This window comes from Lithobates pipiens, unplaced genomic scaffold, assembly GCF_037356315.1.
Source record: "Lithobates pipiens isolate NorthernLeopardFrog02 unplaced genomic scaffold, aLitPip1_a1.2 Scaffold_23, whole genome shotgun sequence".
In the NCBI taxonomy this organism is placed as follows: Eukaryota; Metazoa; Chordata; class Amphibia; order Anura; family Ranidae; genus Lithobates; species Lithobates pipiens.
The window spans coordinates 112,790,678-112,807,830 of NW_027507785.1; the positions used below are offsets into that span (position 1 = coordinate 112,790,678).

Sequence of the window (17,153 nt, forward strand, 5' to 3'; positions counted from 1 at the left end):
GCCTTAAAGTGACAAAATGACAAAAGACAAAATGTGTCAGATTTTTACTGATATCCAGGGCTGCTCTTGAGAGATTTTGCTTCATTGACCTATCACCAGACAGGAAGTGAAGAGAAAATCTGCAACAGGAATGCAGAGAGCAAAGGCTTTTGCTTACTCCCCTGTACTAAAAAAAGAGCATCTTTTTATTTGTTTTTGTCTGTGTTACAATTGGAGATGTTACTTCCTGTCTGGTGAAACCTTGACCAGGATTTTAACCATTCCCCACTGTATCCAAAAGAAAAACAAAGGTTTGAATGTAGCTCAATGTTTGTAGTACAACTGAATTGCCATCATTTTCCATTATCAACAAATGTTCAGCTAGCATAAATGTTTATGAGCAGCACAAATCACATATTTATCTTGTTACTTCCAGGATGCAAATAACATAAAGAAACTTTTTGCCATGAAGAAGTCAGAAATTGATTATACTGAGTCTTCCAAGTCAAGTTTGCGCAGCAGGTACAAAATTACTCTTAAATTCTTTATTGTATACCTGTACCTATACCCAGGAAAATACCTGTATCTGCCTTTGGCAGGGATTTATTGAATGGATTTATTGAAAACCAAGTTAAAATGAATAATTTGCTGATACTTTATAACTACTACTGCTTTCAGGAACAAGCGACCTGCACAGGGGGATAGACTGTCTGCTATCACAATGGCACTGCAGTATGGCTCAGAGAGTGAGGAAGATGCAAGTCTAAATGGTAAGCTTTCTGTGTAGGGGTCCGCATGATATCTTATATTTTCAGTACCAGATATACTGTTAAAGCTTTGCCAGTCATAGTGAAAGTTGACCTAAATTTAGGATTATTCGTATAAATTTCCACTCATAAATTCATCAACCACAATCTAGGGGATTAAATATCTCACTTCAGAAGAAGATACATGATCGATTTTTGGCTTTTTGTTTGTGTTCTCTGAAGGAGAGTTTGGGCAAAGCCACTAATTGGTTGTCTGAATAAAATAGCTCTAAGCCTGGGGCCCTATAAGTGATCTTTTGGTAGCTCAGTCTATACTGTGTAGTTTCTGTGGGTATCAATCAGTTGTTATACAGTGGTACAAATAGCTGCCTATGGTGTAGGCCACACAAGCGGTTTAAACAGCCTTGTACAATATGGGCATTGTGTAGTCATACAAGGTTAATAGTTTTGCATGCTTTTTGTGTGGTGTACCTAGTAGGGAACCATTTATTCCATCTGTTTAGTGATTACTGGCGATTTGGTTTCTTGTGTAGCTCTGACCCAAGTCATTTAAGGTCAGTGTTCTGTCACAACCTTGTGCTGTAGAAATACGTATTTCACCACTTTATGTAATGCTTATTAATTTACCTGGATCATTCTTATAGCGAAGGCATGAAGATAAAAAGGCTTTGCATTCTTGAATGATTTTAGCTACAGACAGCTGGTATTTTCAGAAGGTGGTTATGACATTTCAATATGGCATGTCAGTTTTTGATAAACCACTTAAAGTAGTATTAATGCTCCAATGTTTTCAATAATGCACTCTCTGCTAAATGGTAAAGATTGCCCGGTATATAATGGTGGTTGTGTGGGCAAAAAAAAGCCTTGCATTATTCACTATGCACTGCTGTCAGTCCCAGATTGCACAGCACTGCATCCCTAGAGTTCTGGGTAAAGGAACACGCTCAGTGAGTAGCTCACATGCACAGAGTCCTAAGAACAGTGCAGGCTGCATTTGCTCTCAATCACTGTCTGGGAGGAAGGGTAAGCAGGGGAGTGTCTTGCTGCCAATCTTTTTTTGTAGAGGCAGGCAGCATAAGCAGACTTGTCTATAGTTTACATGCAAAGGTAGCTCCATGGGACCCTGTAAGGACCTAACAGAGCCACCAGAAAACGGGGAAACCCAGGAATTTAGTATTTTAAAGGACAGAATAAAAAAGCAAGCACCGGGTTAAAAGGAAAACCACACAGCAAATGTGATAAGTACTGATGTCTGCAACACTAGATTATTTTTACAATGGGGGTTTAAAAACACTTTAAGGAATTTTGTGAGTATAAATACATCCTGTGGTTTTAGGCTGTATGGAAAGCACACATGTATCTTGCTGATGTTGGGTTTAGTTTTACAGTGCAAATCCCAAACTGATATATTGCATACCTCCCAACTTTTTGAGATGGGAATGAGGGACACTTATCAGCAAAAGTATGCAGGCATAGGACACACCCAATGCCACGCCCCCTTAAAGGAGAACTGTACAAAAAAATCAGATTGGTTAAACTCAAAAGTGCTTTTTTTTTTTACCACTACTATTCCTTCAAATTGGCTTTTGGAATTTACAAATGCAGCAGTTTAGAAATCAGATGAAAGGTTTAGCACTGGGAAACACTTTTTTATAGATTAAAAAGTGCATTTTATATAAATCTATATAGATCAGACCAAAATGAGGGACAGAGGGACATTGCACCAAATCAGGGACAGTTAGGAGCTATGATATTGATGCTTGTCATGGAATAGTGATCATCATATAATCCCTGTTTCAGAACCTTGAGGAACACACTGGTGATTATTTAGTGGGTGATCACATTGCTAAAATCACTAGCAGTACGTTTTGGTTTACTACACATACGGGAACAAATTGTTTCTTGTTAATTGGGCCACACAAGTAACATCTAGGAGCGATTAATTGCTAATTATTCCAAAATTCTCTAAATGTGAGGAGTTAATACTAAAGAGTGGGGACAGATCCTACTGGTGATAAAGATACTGAGGACTAAATTGTGTGTATGGGGGAATGTATCGCTGATTTCTCCTCCTGCACTTTCTGCAGGAGCAGGCAAACAGTGGCTTTTGTAAATGCAAGTTAAATAAATAGAATATAGCACACCTATGACTGCCTAGTAATGATTTTGTGAGGAAGTTTAATCAAAGAAGCAACCAAGAGGCCAGTGGTATCTCTGAGCTTGAGAGATGCACTATTCACCATGATGTGCTTTATGGAATGCAGTAGTCCTATTAATACCCATTTTAGAGTTCACAAAAAAGCACACAAATGTGGAATAGGTTCTCTTGTCTGTGCTGAACACTGACCGTAGGGCAACATGCTTTTGTATTCCGATTTAAAAAAAATATTTTGTACCTTCAGTGTGCATGTACTGTAAATCATATGTTCAGAATCCTAGTTAAATCCATTTTTTTTTAAATTCAGTCCAAAGGGGTGAATACTTGAATATACCACTCTAAAACATGCATTATGTATTTTGTAGTTCTGTTTAATGCACCGCTTTCAGTACTGATATTTTGTATTTGTTACATAGCAGCAGTGACAGCAGCAGTAACAACATCAACTTCATCCATCCGCTATGAAGAGCCAGAGTCCGAAGGTGAAAGTATAACCTCTTTTATGGACATATCAAGTCCATTATACCAACTTTATGAGACTGTCAGATCTTGCCGGAATAACCAAGGCCAGTTGATTGCTGAACCTTTTTTCCAACTTCCATCAAAGAAAAAATATCCTGATTATTTCCAGCAAATCAAAAATCCTATCTCACTGCACCAGATCAGGTAAAGACATGATTGTTTTCTTTTACCTTATTATAGAGTGAAAGTAGTGTTCTTTTGTTACCATTTGAGGGTTTAAATAATATCGTGATCATACAGGACGTGGTACATTATTCATAGACCATGGATTATATGCAGCTACCTTTTTAGGGGACCAGTCATTCACAAAAAAAACTTGCTAGAGTGCACTGTATAACTGCCCAGAGTGCACTATATAACTGCAGCCACTCTGTACCATCCGGTGATTGAACGGTGTTTCCCTGTAAGTGTATGTCTACGCTGGTTCCTTGTTTTCTACTAATTATATCAGTCCAAAGAACATTCTGTTGTGTATTGGCAGAGAAATTGGGTGTTGTTCACTTTGTGGTAACCCCTGGCATTTTACCTCTAACATTTCTCAGTGAAAACAATTTAAAATTGCTGTTTTTTCCTCCTACCCAGTCTCGGGAGGATGAGGTAACTGCGTCATGCCTCATGGATGACGCCTTGCCTACCTTTTCCACCGGGAATGCACATAGCACGTTACTGTATCTCAGCTTCTATCTTCTACAGAGACACAACCATAAGAACATGGTTAGCGGCTCCTATATCCAGGCAGTGTTATAAGCCTACCAGATTAAAATTTACTTACACGACACCCAAAATTTACTGGCACAGCCAAGTTTTTACTGGCATTTCCAAAAGTTTCAAAATCACAGTTTTAAGTGCAAATGTCAGCATTTAGGCTACAAACAAATGCAATTGGCATGTGAGTTAAGGTAACTATGAAAGCAAAACCTATTTCTCATTTTATTTTCGATTATAGAAAGTAAGTAGCTCAGGCACAGGACTCAGAAGGGCACGAAATTAGAATGGGCAGGCACATACACATGAAATTGACTCTCTCACAGTGACACTGTGTACAGCAGCACAGATGATGACAGTCTCTCTCCACGCCAGGTGGTCCCTTCAGTCCAAACAGCACTGACAGTCTTGTTCCCGGCTTACCTTGCTCCCATCCCACAGACCCACACATGAGGCTTTGCTCGCTTTACACCATGACCTCTCACAACGTGCTCAGGCGTTATCTCCGCCAGACCTGCTCCCCGCCGGCGCCGTCCGAACACACTGTAGCAGGCACTCCGGATGGTCTCTGTTGGCTCCGGACCAGAACTGTGCATGCGCAGTTCTGAGCCAAGCGTCACAGCCATATTTTTTCCTGCCCACCTTTTCCTGTCACTTGTTTTTGTCTGTAGAGTCGGCTTGCAAAGGTTGAGAAAGGAGGGCGCACCGTGCATTACCAAAGATAAAATTTATTAAAAAGTTAAAGTTAAAAACGGCAATAGTAATACTCACAAACAAACATGATAAAAAGGCTTGTCAGTATACCAGCAAATGAAACCAGGTCTCTAGACACCTACAACCTGGACCAGGCTTTGGGACCAGATGGCATCACAAATGGCTTGTGTGTGTTTCAAGGGAGGACCCTCTTCCTCACAGCCACAGCAGTGAAAGCTTCAGTTTTAAGGGTACTCATTGTTCTGAGGAGGACAGCAGGACCATTGACATTCCATATCCTATCCAAAGGGTTGGCTGCATCACTTACCTATAGACTAAGCACAGGAAATTGTGTTGTGCTGCAAAGGGTGAGAGCCAGGCTCAGCAAGAATTTCGTTTTTTTTTTGTTTTTTGCAGAAACCCTAAAAGTCCTCTAAAACTAAAAGTTCAGTATTCAGAAGCGGAAGCTCATTTCCTTGAGGATATTATGGTGGAAAGTATTGGGAACCCTGATTTTTAACACGGCCAAAGAGGATTTTCTTTCTCGTGCATTTTGAGGTACAAGCTGCAGTTTCACGCCAAATGGAATTGATGTTGTGTGCACTAAGCCTTGCCTAGCAGCACCTGACTTCACAGTCTAAAGAAGCCCCTATGGGGACTAAAACTGGCTGAGCCTAAAAAGACATTTTCAGTAAATGCACAAATTGATTGTGCACTTTGAGGACTGGCCCAATTCTGACTGGATTTTTGCTCCTCCTAAGCTTTTTTTTCTGAAATGTATTTTATGAAAAGGGAGTTTAAGAAGAAACAAACTGTTCCAGGAAAGGACCCTGTCATTTTAGTTCCGGTGAACACTTTACAGATCCTTTAAAGGATTCTGTTGATAGGCACCAGGTAGTCCTCTTGAAGGCCTTCTTTGCCCTTGCAGGTCCAGCCCTGCAGCCAGCTATTGCTGCAATGTTCATGCCAACTGGACAGGACACATGATTAGAGAACATGAGCCTGTCTGTTGAGGACTCTCTTATCTGTGCATATGAGCAGGCTTTTATGGCTAAAAGTTTGGTTTGCAGAACCTGTTTCTAAAAAGTGTCTTAAATGCATACCTTTTGATGGTCAAAAATTTGGGGAATTCCTTAATAAATCAAGGAAGTCACTAAGTAACAGATGCTATTACACCACAACAGGAAACTAAAGTCTCCTACTTATATGTCAGCTACTGTGAAAGAGTTCTTTTAACTTATCTCAGGTGTCTTCCAAACCAGGGCTTAGCACATCCGTGCAGTCCAAGCCCTGGACTCCAGAGCCTGCCTATAAGCCCTCTGCACAGTTTTGTCTTTTATATCTGCCAGATTTTGACCAAAAGAAGGCTGATTTAGTGATCGCCTTTCACCACTTTCAGACACCACTTCAGTTCAGAACAATGGTTTAAAGGTTTCTATTAATACCAAACTTAAAGCAGTAGTAAACTGCTGCAGAATAAAAAAAAAGACAAAGGCATAATGTGCTAGTATGCATTGTATGAAATACTTACCTTAGAACAAAGCCCTTCCAGCCGTGCAGTCCCCACTGAGAGGGCTGTCATCTTCCCCTGGCCTTCCTTCCGGGTTTGCGGGCTACAGCGCCGTGATGACGTCATTCATGGGCATGCCCACGGGAGCCCCTGGTTCTGGCAGGAAGCTCTGAATGTCTGGCACAGTGCTGGACCTTCAGAGCGCATGCGGCGGTGACGTCAATGGCTGCATATAAGGTGAACATCTCCTAGATGGTGCATGTTTAGGAGATATTCATTTTACCTACAGGTAAGCATTATTATAGGCTTGTAGGTAAAAATAACAAAGCAGGCTTTACTACTGCTTTAACTTTAAAGTGGTTGTAAACCCTCATTTTGTAAAACAACCCATTCAGTTTAAAATAGAAATGAAAGGCAAAAAAGAGTTTGTATAGATGTACTTTTTTTTTTCATAAATTTTCTTCTTTCTTCTTCCTCCCTTTCTTCTTCCTCCCTTTCTTCTTCCTCCCTTTCTTCTTCCTCCCTTTCTTCGTCCCCTCTGTTCTCTGCTGCATAAGAACTGCAGCAGCACACTGAACATCCCAGTGAATGGCTGTGCAGTGGGGGCGTGTCAGGAACACCAGACATTTCACATAAAGGTAGTAATATAAAGAGAACAGTAGACTTTCTCATACAACTTCATGGTACAGCAGGCAAATACAGGAATTAAACATTCTAAAAATATTTCTTTATGTGCCAAAATTTTGGCTGGAACCAACAAAATATGTCATTGCTTCTCTTAGGGGAAAGGGAATTTCTTACATCAGTAGAGATGCAAGATGCCTATCTAAACATCCCTATCTTCCCCTGACATCAGCACTACCATTCAGTTTCTCCTCTGTACCTTAAGTGTTTAGAAAGCATTCTTTCCAGTTTGTAGCTTTCTGCACAAATTTTCCCACACGAGGAGCCTTAGGTCAAAAGGTACCCCTCAGTTTAGTTCTGCATGAAAGTTCTGGGTTTGATGGTGCCCTCTTTCGAGACCGTTCCCTTTGCCCAGTTCTACTTAAAACCCCTTCAATCCAACATACTGACATTGGAAAAAAACAATCCAAATTTTGGACAGTGCAATGCCTGTGTTCAGCCAAATCTCTCCCTAACTTGGTGGATCTCCAGTCCTACCCTGGAGTTGAGAACATCTTTCCTTTTACATGCTGTGGAAGGTGTTGACAATAGATGTCAGCCTGGGTGGCATTTACAATTCCTTGACTGTCCAGTGGACCTGGTCCTCACAGGAGTCAAAAATTCCTATCATCATTCTGGAACTGAGAGCCTGTACAGTAATGGACCCTTTCTTCTGCATGGTCACCCAGCCAAGGTACAGTCAGACAATTCCATGGCAGTAGCCTACGTAAACCATCATGGGGCACCAGAAGTCAGGCTGCCCTAAAAGAAACAAGTCAGGTACTCTCTTGGGGGACACACACATTACAGCATAAGTGTCGGTTCACACAGGGGCGACTCAGATCCGACTTCAAGTCGCCCCAAGTCACCTCAGGTCGCACAACATGTAGAAATCAATGTAAGTGAATGAGAGCTGTCTTAATGCACACTACTGAAGTCACTCCGACTTCAGAAAAAGGTTCCTGTACTACTTTAATCCGACTTGTAGGCGACTGGTACCCATTGATTTCAATGGAGGTCGCCTCCAAGTCGGATCTCCGTCTATACGGAGACGACTCTCAGAGAATTATCAGCTCTCAAAAGGAGTCCCCCCCGAGAGCTCATTCTCTGATTGGCCACGGCAAGTCGCCTGGCCTGGGACGACTAAAGTAGTGTTGTAAGTCGTGTCCAAGTCACGTCAAGTCACGTCCAAGTTGCCTCCAAAAGTCGTGTTGCCCCTGTGTGAACTGAGCCTTAGGGCCGGTTCACACAGCGAGGCGCGGCGAGGCGTCTCCGACTTACCTCGCCGCGACCTGCGGGGAGCTCAGCGGCGACTTGCAGAGGACTTCTGTATAGAAGTCAATGCAAGTCGCCCCCGAAGTCGCCCCGAAGTAGTACAGGAACCTTTTTTCTGAGTCGGAGCGACTCGAGTCGCTCCTCTCAGAACGGTTCCATTATACAGAACGGGGGCGACTTGCGGGAGCGAGGCGAGGCGAGCCGTGTCGCCTCGCCTCGCTGTGTGAACCGGCCCTTACGGTCAGGTTGACTTCCTAAGCTATCAACATCTAGAGCCAGGTACTGGTCTCTGTACCCAGAGATCTTTCAAATCTCTGTCACAGGTGGGGAAAACCAAGGCAAGGATGAACCTGGAGGCAAGGATGTTCGCAAACTGAACAACCACCATCACCAGGGAACCTCTGACGTTCACAGTGAATGTTCCTGTGATTTTTCTGGACTCATTTTAAGCTGGTTTATGAATTCTCTCCAATGCGGATTTTCCCTTTTAGGCTGGGTTTACACTGATGCCAGATGTGGCTTGCAGCAGGGGTCCGGTGCATCCCTGTTCTCCGTTTCAGGGAAGAATCGGGGCCGAACTTTTGCCTGAATTAGGCCCTGAAACTGAGCCAAAAACTCAAAGGATTCCTGTGCAAGCTGAGATGTGTGAACTGTCTCCAAAGAGAGACGGTCACAATCTCCTGTCATGCAAATTGGATGTGGAGAAAACCGCATCCAATTTGCAATAGTGTGAACCTAGCTTCAATGTTTTGCAAGATTGAGAAGGAAAGATATCCCGTGGTTCTCATTGCACCAAGTTGGCCCAGAAGAATGTGGTACACAGACATACAGGGGTTGATTTACTAAAACTGGAGAGTGCAAAATCTGGTGCAGCTGCTGATCCTTCCCTTCTTCCAGGGTCCCCAAACATCTCCTGATAGAACAGAACCTTGGGGGCAAGCTGAACATGCTCAGTTTGGTGTGTATTGCTAGAGAGTTTTTTTTTTTTTCTTGGGAGAATGCATGTTATCAGCACAGGGCCAATCGGCACTGTCCATACTTCTCTAACTGCTGATGAAAATTTGTATTTAGCCGTTTTATATTTACTAAAACTATTGCATTTCAATGTTCTGTGCACTGTGGGAGACCAGATATAGTGAATGCAGGGTCCTGGGTTTAGTAACACGTTAAGCTAAAAAAAAAACCTTGAAGTTGATTGGTTTTTATACATAGCTGCATCAGATTTTGCCCACTCCAGGTTTAGTAAATCAACCCTACAGACTTCTAGCCTTGGCCTCTTCCAAATAAACCAGACCTACTGGCCCAAGGTCCCTTATTCCATCCTGCTTCTCAGTCGCTGGCTTTAAAAGCATGGCTGGGTGGGGATATTTCTGCCTCTGTTGTTCCCACCTTACTCGGAGCAAGAAAATCCAAGTGGTCATGATCTAAGTACTCTCATGGGCGAGGTTTTTGCTTTATCTCTCTCCTTCAAAACTTCTTGCATTTTAATCCCTTATCAATACTTTTTTTTTTTTTTTTCATTGGGTTGCTCATACAGTATACAGTCCCCAACTCTGCCTCATATGTCACCTTGGAATCTGTAATCTGGAATTGGTGATATTTTGTTAGATGACCTCCCTTGTAGAGTTTCTTTTCTGGTAGCTATTACATCTGTTTTAGACAATATTCGTTCCTAACCAAGGTGGTCTCTTCTTTCTACCTCAATGAGGACATTGTTCTTCCTTTCCCCTGTCCTTCCTCAAAACACGAAGCTACCGTCTCTGTTTGCAAGAGTCCTACTTTGATCTGCCTGTGGGCACAAATTACAGCAACACCTGTGGTCTGTTTGCATAGAATAAAGGATGAATGGACAGCTGGGGTCATATGGTTGCAGGTCAAGTGAGTTCCCAATAATGGGAACGTTTTCAATGAATAAGTCAGTTTTTCTAAATTCTTACATGTTTAGTCAATTTGTCTTCTAAAACTGCCAGATTTAGTAGTTGTATTTCCAGAAGTCACTGATTTCTGGAATTCGCATGACGTGAAATTCCTGCACATACAGGAAGTGAAGTCACCAGTTTTGCACAGAGAGTGAGTGTAGGTCAATCACGAAGAAAGTGAAATGTGCCTCCTCAGCGCATAGCTTACTCTATTATTTTCATACCACAAGTTAAAGCTGAACTCCAGCTTTTGTTAATTTTAGCCGAGGCTACATACAGCATTGTGTTCCAGGTATGAGCCGAGACCTTCCTGTCTTACTCGGAACACAGTAGAGTCCATCTGAGCCGGGTTCAGCCATTCATAGAAAGTGATGAATTCTAGCAATGTTGACAAAACTTCCCCTGGTTGACTGAGCCAGAGAGGCAGCCTAATGATGTCACAACCTCTGACTCGTACGGGAAGGTCTCTGCTCAAACCTGGAACACAGTGCTGTATGCTGAATGTAACCTCCTACATACAGTTTATACCGCACATCCTGGGCCTCAAATGTTGGTGAGGGACATAGTTTCTTTGGCCCAAGCTGGCCCATTTTAACTATGTAAGGTGTAACAAAAGGTGGGGTTCAGTTCAGCTTTAAAACTACTACTACAATGCTTACTTTCCAATATACATGCCATCAGTGACGTCTGCAACAGCATACATAAGCCAGTCCTATCTTTTTCTCACCCTATATAAGCCAGTGCTATCATATTTCTGAATCTATATTCAAAATGAGAAAGTGATGTTACTTCTTTCTACCGTGACGAATTTCCATATCTCCACAACATTTTTTTTTTTTTTCCTATGTTGATGGGTGAGATTTGCTAGGGTGTCCTTTTGCATAATTCTTGTTCTGTTCCCTCTCCCTCCCCTCCTGTTCTACTTTGTATCTAGCAACTAAGACATTTTCCATCCCTCAGTTTCACAGGTAGTTTCTTATTCCTTTTATATAGCAGAGTGCCCTGTTCCCTCTCCAGGGCACACAGCATCTCCTAGCCCTCTGCAGCACACAGCTTTACAGAACAACTCCAGCTTTTCACACAATTTACATAACTGAAATGAAGAGTCTATAAGTTAAATCTCAGGTGTATTTTAAAAGATGGAGACAGAATATCAACCAAAAATCCAGAAAAAACACATAATACAAATGTTATAGTTTGAGTTGCAGTTCAGTGAGTTATAAGTATTTGATCCCCAAGCAAAACAGAGGTAAGATGTTTCTTGTAGATGGTTACCAGGTTTGCCCACATCTCAGGAGAAATTTTGGTCCACTCTTCTTTACAGATCCTCTCTAAATCCTTAAAGTTCCTTGGCTGTCGCTTGGAAACTCGAAGTGTCAGCTCCCTTCATAAATTTTCTATAGAATTAAGGTCTGGAGACTGACTAGGCCACTCCATGACCTTTAAAGTGATTGTAAAGTCTCATTTAAAAAAATAAAATGAAAATAACAAACATGTTATACTTGCCTGCCTTGTGCAGTTGGTTTTACACAGAGCAGCCTGGATCCTCCTCTTCTTGGTTGTCTCTGCACCGCTCCTCGCTCCTCCCTCCTGTGGAGTGCCCCCACAGCAAGCAGCTTGCTATTGGGGCAGCCGAGCTGCAGCTTTGTGTTGGGGGCTGGGGAGGCTGCTAAGCACAGAAGGTTTTTTTTTTTTTTTTCTTTTCTTTTTTTTTTTTATCTTGATGCATTAAGCTAAAAAAACTTCTGCCTTTACAACTCCTTTAATGTGCTTTTTCTTGATCCACTCCTTTGTTGCCCTGGCTTTATGTTTTGGGTCATTGTCATGCTGGATGAACCATCCACGGCCCATCTTCAATGTTCTGGCTGAGGAAAGAAGGTTCTCATCCAAGTCAAGTTAATGCCAAAGAGCTAAATTTTGGTCCCATATGACCACAGCACTTTCTCCCAATCCATATAGATGTTCATTGGCAAACTTGAGGTGCAGGATTTCAATCCATGTCGGCTCATTGTGTTACCAATAGTTTGGTGACTGTGGTTCCAACTGCTTTGAGATCACTGCTTGCTGATCCCTCACTTTTGTCATGATCATCCTTACCCCATGAGCAAAATCTTGCATTGAGCTCCAGACCGAGGGTGATTGATGGTTATTTTGTATCTCTTCCATTTGCAAATAATCGCTCCAACAGTTGTCTCCTTCTCACCAAGCTTCTTGCTAATGGCCTTGTAGCCCATTCCAGCCTTGTGCAGATCTACAATCTTGACCCTGATGTCTTTTGACAGCTCTTTGGTCTTGCCCATGGTAGTGGGTTTGAATGGAACAAAGAGATTCTGTGGACAGGTGTCTCTTATACAGATAAAGAGTTGGCGTTAGGAGCACCTTGACAGAACTAATCTGTGTACCACATGAACACATACTGTAGCCAGTCTGTGGGAGCCAGAATTATTTTTGGTTAGGGGATCAAATACTTATTTTACTCACTGAACTGTAACACAATTTTATAACATTTGTATCATGTGTTTTTTCTGGAATTTGGTTGAAATTCAGTTTCTATCATTTAGAATACACCTATGATAACAATTATTGACCCTTCAATTCTTTGTAAGTGGGCAAACTTACAAAATCTGCAGGGGATTAAATAATTATTTTCCCCACTGTATGTGCAGCTGCCCCTTTAAATGGATGGGCCTATATATGACATCATCAAACATAAACCCATAAATAGTATCTCAATTAATTCATATGTGTGCAAAAATAGGGGGAAAATATAAATATAAATATATATATATATATATATATATATATATATATATATATATATATATATATATATATCTCCTTTTCAAGATTTTCCAGCCACCGTGTTTAAGGCTGGGTTCACACTACTGCGATGCAGGAATGCTGCGAATCCGCTGCGGGTTCCCGCATCGCATGCCTCCCGGCGGCAGTTCACACTGCCCTATGCGAACTGCTGGGAGTGTCAGTGAAAAGTTAATGACACCTCCAGATCAGTTTGCATATCGCAGTGCGATCTGCAAACTCTGACAGGAATCGGATCGCATGGTGTGAACACCCATGCGATCCGATTCTGCTGCGGACAAAAAAAAGGGTCCTGTGCGAGTTTGGGCCGGATGCATTGCGAATTCAGCCATACTATCTGTATGGCTGAACTCGCATCACACAGAGATCGGATGTGATTTGCACTGCAGTGCGGTACGAATCCCATCCGATCTCGTCACCGCAGCAGTGTGAACCCAGCCTAAATCTTCTTTTAATTAGTGCTCCACCACAGTGTGTATAAAATGCACAGTCCCCAACAATAAATATTTAACATGCCTCAAATAATTTGGGATGGTAACCGATGTCGCTCCTCAAATCATAATTCAGATGATCCACATGTGATACTACATAAGGTTCACTGACACCAGGCTTTCCAAATCTTTCTCTCAAAAAAGCATAATTGATTGTAATAGTGTAGTATTTTTTTTATTAAAAATGGGTGTAAAACAAATATTCACTTACTTTTAATGGTGCTGACATTAGCACCAACATAAACAGCCTTGTGTTTTTTTTTTTTTTGCAAACCACTTGTATGGAGCCGGCATACGTTCTAACGACCAGAAATTATGCCTGAGACCCGAATGGAAGTGACGTCAATGATGGCCGATGTGCAGCCTCAATGCATTTTGCAAAAACTGCATCATCAAGAAGCTCTTGATGATGCAGTTTTTGCAAAATGCATTGATGCTGCCTGTCCTGCATCGTTGATGTCATTTCCTGGTGGGTCTTGGGCATCATTTACGGCAGTTTGGAATGCACGCCAGCTCCATACGAGCGGCTTGCAGTAAACACAAGGCTTTTATGTCTGGTGCTTATCCCATCAGTCTGCGTTTAGTTTCTTCACACAACGCATCATGTTTTTCCCTGTTGCATTTCCTGAAAATGCATTTCTCATATGTTTATTCACATCTGATGGACTTTGTGCAAACCAAAGTATAACCATTATCCTTAAATGTGTTCAGTGTCTGTGATAAGATTTTGCTGAACTTCCTGTTGTGTTACTAGTCACATGGAGCGGACGAAGAAGGGAGACACAGACGTAAAAAATTATTTTGTAGTTTTAACCCTTCCACACACTAGTAGAATTTATTATTGCGGCCCGTGTCCCCTTTGGGAGATTTCCTGTGAGTTTTTGTTGTGTCTGACATCTATTAAATTTTGGAAATGAGGATAAATCTCTGATTTGGGTACAGAGACAGTAGGAATACAGTTAAAGTGATTGTAAAGGCTCTTTTTATTTTAATTTTTTTATTTTTTATTTTTTTTATAACAAACATGTTATACTTACCTATGTTATGCAGTGGGTTTTGCACAGAGCAGCCTGGATCCTCCTCTTCTCTGGTCCCTCTTTGCTGCTCCTAGCCCCTCCCTCCTTTTGTGTGCCCTTCAGCCAGCTGCATGCTACAGGGGGCACCTAAGCCGAGTCAGAACTCTGTGTATCAATTCAGACACCGAGTCCCGACCTGGCCCTGCCGCCTCTCTCCCCTGATTGACTGACTGATTTTGACAGCCACAGGAACCAATGGCGCCGCTGCTCTGTCTCAGCCAATCGGGAGGAGTGTCCTGGATGGCTGAGGGGTCCCTGGACATTGCAGGAGAGAGCAGGGGCACAGGAAGGTAGCTAGGGGGTTGCTGGGGGGCTGCTAAAACACAGAAGTTTTTTTTATCTTAATGCATAGAGTGAATTAATGCAGGATTAAAACCTGTAACAAATTGAAATCTTTGGTTGAAGTCTTGTCTTTGACCCTTCCAATACAGTGATAAAATGTTTTGACATCTCTGTTAAAAAATTGTACACAAATCAGTTTTCCACAGCAACGTTTTAATAAAATTGTGTTTCCTTCACTTTAATTCAGAAATAAGCTAAAGAACCAGGAATACGAGAGTCTGGACCACTTGGAAACAGATTTAAATATGATGTTTGAGAATGCTAAGCGGTATAATGTTCCAAATTCTGCAATATACAAGAGGGTGTTTAAATTGCAGCAGCTTATGCAGGTAAATCTACTTGTTTGTTTTACTGTATTCTAAGATGTTAATGGCATTGTCGTCCTCAGATTAGTCTACTGGACTTTATTTCAGTAATGTATAGTTTATTTCACTTGTATAGTTTCTGCGAAAAGGTCTTAAGTGACTTTTATGGGTCACTAAGTTTCAGCCCTTGTTCACACTGCCGCGGCTTCATATCCAACATCCCTGCACGACTTCATTGCAGAATGCATACGACTCCATTAACAGAAGTCAATGCAAGTCACGTTGAAGTCGCCCCAAAAATAGGGCAGGAACCTTTTTCTAAGTCGGAGCGATTTGAGTCGCACAAATTAGACCGGTTCCATTGCCGTTAATGGGGCACGACTTGTCATGTGACTTTGAACTCTCAAGTTGCATGACAAATAGATGCAGGGTGAACCAGGGCTTACTGTCCAGGCTGGGTAATTTTAATTGTAGGGGGGTCTGTCTTTCCAAATGGAGAGTGTTGATGAAGCAGGTGGGAAGCCATGAAATGTTTGGCCTAAGGGACATAGCATTCTCTGGACTTTCTGTCTGGTAAGCTCTTATATAGGTTGTACTGCAAATGGAGCTGGTATCTGTAGGTATTGGAGTCACTCTTTTTCTTGATCACTGATTGGAGACTGGCAAACAAAACTGAAAGCCAGCCCAGGTTATAATCCCTCCTACCACCAGCTTGCCTTTGTTTTGTGTCCTAGGAGGATACAGGTCTTCATCAGCTTTGCTGTGTAGAAGACAGAGCTATTTTTTCCAGCACTTCTTTATTCTTTGAAGGATATTATGAAGGGGTGAACACTAGACAAGAATTAAGGCACAAATAGGATGTTGCTCCTTTAGATGAGTGGATACCTGTATAGCATCATTGCCTCAACCTATACGAGATAAAGAGAATTTATTGGTCGGGCGACACCCTGTATCTCACATATACATAAGATTAAAACGGCTAAGGCGGAGCCATATATTGGAAAACTGGAGGGAAAAATTAGGATGGCCTTGAATGAGCAACAAAGAAAAAAGGTGTTGAAGCTGGCTCAAATCCTAAATTCATGCACACCGTAGAGATACATTTGTTTAACAAGATGGTATATTGCACCTGTTAAAGCACATAAATACCAGGCAGGAAAGTCACCATTATGCTGGAGAGGGCTTAACAAAAGTTTCACATTTGGTGGGGATGTGTTTAAAATGCAAGAGTTTTGAACCAGGATAATTAAGTTGAAATCTCTGGTGCTATAATAGCCAGAGAACCATGAATATGCTTGTTTCATGGTGCAGTGAAATCAATAGGACAGTATAGGAAATCACTTCCTGTTCCCCATTTATTGAATGCAGCCAAAGGATTTATTCCAAAGTTCTGGAGTTTGCAAGAGGTTCCATTGATGGGGTAATTGTCTAAGGAGGGGGAAATAGATATCTATATATATGTGTGTGTGTGTGTGTGTGTGTGTGTGTGTGTATGTGTGTGTGTATATATATATATATATATATATATATATATATATATATATATATATATATATATATATATATACTCTATCATGGAAGAATACTATCACTCAAATGGGGATTCATCAAACATTTGTAAGGGGTGAGTAGAGTTGATTTGTTAGATAGAATGAGTGAGAAGACAAAAGGAGTTTGAGGAGGTGGATATTAACGGTGTGTTCCAGGGGAGAGGTTAATTAAAGTCTAAATTTAGTGTTTTGTTTTGTGTGTGAAGGGGGGGGGGAGTGGAATGGGTTTATAAATGAAGTTAGTAACATGTTACACCCTAAATATGGGCATGGCATTTACCATGTTACTAAAAGTGGACTTATCCTTTAATATCCGCTTTTAACCACTTGCCAACCGGCTCCTATACATATACGTTGGCAGTTTAAAGATGGATATCT

General features: G+C 41.6%; 1 protein-coding gene across 13 annotated transcripts in view; it reads left to right on the top strand.

Moving 5' to 3' along the window:
* Nucleotides 1-17,153, top strand: part of PBRM1 (polybromo 1) — a 156,545-nt gene that overhangs the window by 40,543 nt on the left and 98,849 nt on the right. For 12 of the 13 annotated variants that reach the window (XM_077452205.1, XM_077452210.1, XM_077452209.1 and 9 more), the window contains exons 9-12: nt 416-501; nt 658-749; nt 3,321-3,570; nt 15,108-15,249. In XM_077452205.1, the coding sequence (XP_077308331.1) occupies nt 416-501; nt 658-749; nt 3,321-3,570; nt 15,108-15,249 (570 nt within the window). The remainder of the gene's footprint in view (nt 1-415; nt 502-657; nt 750-3,320; nt 3,571-15,107; nt 15,250-17,153) is intronic. The other variant, XM_077452206.1, reaches the window with a different exon arrangement.